Source organism: Diospyros lotus, chromosome 10 (assembly GCF_014633365.1).
Source record: "Diospyros lotus cultivar Yz01 chromosome 10, ASM1463336v1, whole genome shotgun sequence".
Lineage (NCBI taxonomy): Eukaryota > Viridiplantae > Streptophyta > Magnoliopsida > Ericales > Ebenaceae > Diospyros > Diospyros lotus.
Genome location: NC_068347.1, coordinates 15,657,718 through 15,663,717, shown reverse-complemented (window position 1 = coordinate 15,663,717; position 6,000 = coordinate 15,657,718). Strand labels below are relative to the sequence as shown.

Genomic DNA, 6,000 nt, shown 5'->3' with positions numbered 1-6,000 from the left:
GAGCATTTGCACGTTCTGAATTAGTTTCTACCATTGTTCTCAAATTTGTGATTCAACTCATACGAATTTAGACTCACATAATTTTAAATGAGTCAACTAACTTATAAATTTAGATTTTTATTGTATCAAAGTTGATTCACGATTTAATACTGTACATTCGGTCTATAAATTTGTAAACTATACTTTTATAAGATATTTAATAATGTATGTTATTTTTATTTATATTAAATTATAATTGACTTATGAAAATTTATATTATATATAAATTAATATTTAAAATTTTAATTATGAATGAATGAAGACAAAAAGATCAACTTAATATTTAAAAATTTTATATTATTTAATATTTTTAAAATTAATAAATAAATTTATTTTAAAATAAATGTATACATATATTTTATTCAAAAAAATATAATTATAAATTATAATAAACATGTTATTAAGTAATATTAATTTATTTTTTTATAAAATCATGTCATTCTATACATATATTTATATACATTAAAAAATATTTTTAATTATCTCTAAAATTTTACGATTTTATGAACCCTCTCCCGATCTCATTTAAAATCGCAATTTTAACAATCTGATCTTCTACTCTTTCAAGTCACAGACAAGACACTTTGAATTATCATTCTATTTATGTTATGCAGAAAGAAAACTAGGCTTCGAAAGACGGTTTCTGCGAGATGCAAATCACAGCAGTTAGCAGCAACTGCCACATTATGTTGCTCATCAGAAAAAGCTCCATTGAAAATGAATTCAGGCGACAAAATTTTGATTTTTTACATCTCTTGGGGAACATAACTAAATTCCGCAAGAACACCAAAAATTGCCAAAGGTAAGTCAATCTTTCTATGATCATATCACATCAAGCCGAAGGCAGCCTGCTCATTTCTATCCACTCTATAAGAGAACAAAGACAAAGAGTTTCGAATTTACAATGAAACAATACCTTATCAGGGTTGTCGACAGGGGAGATCACACCATCTCTGCAGATGAATTTCAGATCAAAGCCATGTTGATTGTCCGGTGAGGAACTTGCTCCTGCCGTTACATTTTTCTCGCTTCTGGAATGACAGCTACATTCCATCGGCATCATTGATCTATCGTCTGAAACTTTACATCGACATGCGTCCATCTCCTCAGGTTTGAACATTTTTCTAGCAGTATCAAGCCTCTGGTTTTTGTCAAGTAATATAGTTGTACTTTTAGTAGCAAACAATGTCCTTACTGCTGAATGGAGCCGCGCTGATTTTGATGCAACCATGTCATGGACATCCTCTACTGTGCAGCCTCTCTCTTTTAATCCCCATTCATAATTGAGAATCTTCCGCATCATGTCACGTAATTTGAATATGCATTTTGAGCAACAACGATACAAGCAAAAAACCCCTGGCATATTGTTGTTGACATCTGCATTTTGTTCATCACTAGTGCTTGACCTACCATTCTCAGATTGCGTGCAAGTCTCCATCGACACCTCATTGTGTTGGTTCTCAGCTTCTTGGTGGGTAAAAGGCATGATACTACTACTCACTTTCAGTGAACAAGGACCATCTTCCAGAGGGTCCGAATTCAAAAATCCATTAGTATGTCCTCTAGATCCAAATTCTCCAACAACACAAGAATGCTTACCAGAGTTCTCTTTCCTAGATGGCCCAAGGCTAGTTCCGTTCTGTTCATCTTCACCACCCAATGGAAGAACAGCAGCAGCTGAATGTTCATCTACACTTCCCTGTGATATTGGATCAACATCCTCTGCTCCTTTGTTCAAATCAAATCTTTGGGGACTTTCTTCCAGCAGTTCATCTTGATGGGAACTTCTGATAGATACATCTGGCTCACACCCATCATTTTGAGACACCTTATCCTCGAACCTCCTATGATTATCCAGATAGCCCAAACTAGTGGTGTTGAGGGCTGGCACTGCCGTTTGAGCATCAGCCTCTAAACTGAAATGGAGTTCTAGTTAGTTAGCAGTAAACAAAAAATGAGCCAAAACACAAGCATTAATCAGACAATACCTCTGCAGTGTATATGCCCAGCTATTAACAACATCTTCAAGATAAGCCATTTGTGATAAAAGCCGACTAAACTGATACCAATCCCTCCCAGCCTGAATTTTAGCATTAATCTCTTCAGCAAGGAGCTCAAAAACCTTCCGGACCTCTGATGAAACTTCTCTAAGTGAAGTGTACATGCCTCTGTAAGCTGATAGACCAACAGCAACCAAGCCTCGCACCAGACTGTATTTCTCTTTGTTTTTAATATCGTTGGAGTTGCAAGCAATGGCCATCATCTCTGATGAGTTACTAGGACGAACAATACAAGAGTTGAAAGGCCATCCCTTCCAGGGACCATTTATGTCAGCATAGGGACCTCCTTTTAACTTGGAAGTGACCCAACAAAGTTCTGCAAAATGGGGATATCTAAGAATTTGGTAGCCAAATGTAGATATTGCCAACAGCAAGTTTGGTTTCCCTTTCGAAGGTCTAATATTTGGTGCAGACAAAGGCTTCTCAGAACTTTCAGGAAGCTGTACTTTCTCGTGTTCATTGGCCCCTGGCTCAGGATTGCTTCTTTGACTCATTTTAACTGAATCAACTTCCATGGCATCACTACTTTTATCCTTCATGCATGAGCTCGGACAGACATGAGTTCTATGATGAATGAACTGAACAAACTGCTGAATTAAATCATTTGATAACTCCACTGCAGATGAATTGATTACAGCATCACTGCTAAATTTCCCATCAAGATGCATGGAGAATCTTGGTATTGTCCGCTCTGAGTCAGGTGAAATGATGCAATCTGTTATCTCACTCTGGAAGAACTGCCTTACTCTAAGAGGGAGTACTTGAAAAGGCACTTCTGAAGTAGCCTGCAGATAAAATTAACAAATACTTTAATAAAATTCTAACAGGAACTCTTAACAATAAATAATATGAGTTCAAAGGCTATTGCAATTGCAGGAGTGAGATCTAAGATACCAAAATGAGTGAAGAAAATCAAGGACAAGATTTATAACAGTGACTGGCTGACTGCTTCAATTGCATCATGATGATGATTCAATAGTAAATGGTAAACATAATTACTAGATTGGTAACATTAACAACCCGGACCCTCCCAAAGTGGACAGCCCCGTGCACAGGGGTTGCTAGATGCCCTTTCATACTTGTAACATTAGCATAGAAAATATGTTTTAGCAAGTACATTAAAAAAGAAAATATGTAATTCAAAAATACATAACATGTATTTTCTCCATTTCTACAAGACTCAGTTCCACCAGCACTTTCAAATCAATTGAGCCACAAACTCCAAGGACAAGCAGGTAACTCCAACCTCTTTACTTTCACTGGCCAAAATAAAAAGTAATTTAACTAAATTACTTTCTCATTATATGAACCACATACAAAAAGAGGATTCATACTTGGGAAATTCAAGCAACTAGCTTGTGCTTTCTCCACATCGTTTTCCTAAAAACTTTGTCGAGGACCAAGCAGAACAGTGAAGAAAGATATAAAGCAAAAACAAAAAAAAGGAAAAATAATCAGGAAGGAAAGTGCATACACTTGGATGGGTCAATTGACTGCAACCAAATTTGAAAATAAACTATAAAAAAGAAAAAGAAAAAACCCTATCATCATCAACTGCACCATATCCTAACCAAGTCAGGGTCCGTGGTAGAAAAATTTCAAATTCACCCCAGTGATGTTTTTACTAAAACCATTGGTATTGAGGCAAATGTCTTGCTCCAAAAATATTGCGACATAGTTTCCTAAAATAGAATAAATAATTACTTAAAACATCTTTCTTGTTTTCATCCCAAAATTGCTGTGCTGAACCAATGTTACACACTTTATGCATGTTAGGTAACCACCTCCAGCCATAACGAAACATATTCAATTTTCTCCATGCAACAGATCATGCTCTTTTTCATGATTTATGGTCTGGTGGGAGATGGTCACTTGGAAACAACCTTCTTCACTAAAGTAGAAGTTTTATTCTGTTGCCAAGAAGCATAATTAATTTAGAAACATCTCACCATGCAAAAAATTAGATATATTTTTGATAATATTAGAAGGCTGTAATAAATTTTAATTACAAACAGATTTAGTCAATTACACGAGGTAATAGTAGGACAATTATCTGAATTCCTAACTTTGACCTAAGTAAAACTTACAGATAATTAGCTCCTGTTTTGGTCCACCATATGAAAAATCCACACTCCCACATCTGCCAGTGACAATTCAATTATTTGCACATATGCCTATTGAATATATGCGTTTAAAGAAAGAGAGAGGATGAGATTTGATTGCCTATAATAACATCAGTACCAAGAAATCATAAATTGTATATGCTGTCACAATTTTTAAGAGCTTCATAGTCCCCCAAAAAGATAAAAAAGTCTTTGCCGGAGTAATAGGAAAAGAAAAGGGAAAAGTTCATACCAGAATAATCAATGATGTAGACACACATATAGACTCCACCAGCTCAACAAATGAGTTCCAGATATATGATGTCTGCTGCGAAGCATCTTCAGAGACCGCCACCTCTGATAACTCCTGTATGTGAGGGGGTTGATTTTTCTTTGTGACAGGTGCACAGCTTTCCACAAAAGACATGTCAGATATTTCAGGGTTTGTTAAAGAGGAATCACTCTCATTGTTGACAACTTGATGACACGTCTCTATGGCCCATAAATCAATTCTTGGCATGAATACCATGCAAGAACCCACACTAGCACATCTCACTGCCAAAATTTATAAAGTGATAATGTTTAGCATCCTGATAAATATATCATCAAACCACAATACAAACATTCATGAATAAATTATTCATAAAATTTAGGTGCTAGTGTTTAGTGTTGGACCATCGACATCAATAGAGAAAAAAATGCCAACATAATCATGAATCCTGGAAAAATTCATAAATAGAAAAATATAAGACTTTAACCAGCCAAAAAATCAAAACGACAATAGTCTTCTGAAATTATTTTTTAACCTAAAATTAATTTAAAAAGCCTTAAATGCTTCCCATAAAGCAATATCATAATTTTTTTGGGGGGGGATGGGTGGGGGGGCAGTGTGGGGAGGGCGGAGGGAACTTGATGCAAAAGCTGCATACAAAAGGCAGCAACAATAAAGCACGGACTAGTAAAGGAGTGTCTAGTAAAGAAAACAGCTAGAGTAGGGGTGGCAATTTATACCCAAACCAATGGGCATCCAGGAAACTGGTCCATTTTTGGGGTAGGCATGGACATAAAATTTTGTTCAATTGAGCACATAGGGGAAAAGATACCCACAAGTATTAATCGATATATATATTTTGTTTAGCATAACGTTAGAGCATTATTTCATACAAGGCTAGACCCAAGTACATGACCTAATCCAAAGCTAGTTGCACGCTACTACTTAGGCCACACTCTCTCTTACTAGGCAACTTATAATTGGGATCTAACTGAACCAAATAAAAAATCAGTATTCGACAACAATACTAATTTTAATAACCTAAAATTTTAATGGAAAATTTGAGATTAAAAAATAAATAAATAAATTTATTTATTTAAATTGAAAGAATCCAAATATTTGATGGATATTCGTTACCTGATGGAGATAGGAATGGATGACTAAATAGATTACTAACTGGTATGGGTACAAGTATCAGAAAAGGGGAATATGGGTATGTGTACAATGGAAGGTGCATCTGCTCCGTTGCCCTTCCTAAAGAGAAGTCTTAACTAACCAGCAAAGAAAAATAAAACAACTAGAGACCCTATAAGCTAATGAGAATGGAGACATAATCTAACCATAGCACAAAATGAATGAACAATAGAGAGAATCATTATAAAATTTGTGTTGAATTATTAGCTGTTATCTCATCTAAAATCTTAAGTTGGTAGATAAAAAGTTAACTTTATCTTTTATATTATTATTTTTACTCTCAATATGCGCCTTCACTTGTGGCCAAACTTCTCCAGATAATCGGCTATAACAC

General features: G+C 35.2%; 1 protein-coding gene across 2 annotated transcripts in view; it reads right to left on the bottom strand.

The window, feature by feature from the left end:
* Positions 1–693: 693 nt before the first annotated feature.
* Positions 694–6,000, bottom strand: part of LOC127811372 (uncharacterized) — a 49,473-nt gene continuing 44,166 nt past the window's right edge. The window contains exons 4-7 of one of the 2 annotated variants that reach the window (XM_052351162.1): positions 4,455–4,756; positions 2,028–2,884; positions 1,639–1,955; positions 694–1,560 (exon numbers count right to left, since the gene is read on the bottom strand). In XM_052351162.1, coding sequence (XP_052207122.1) covers positions 872–1,560; positions 1,639–1,955; positions 2,028–2,884; positions 4,455–4,756 — 2,165 coding nt within the window. In that variant the 3' untranslated portion in view covers positions 694–871. Of the gene's footprint in view, positions 1,956–2,027; positions 2,885–4,454; positions 4,757–6,000 lie in introns of both variants that reach the window. The other variant, XM_052351161.1, reaches the window with a different exon arrangement.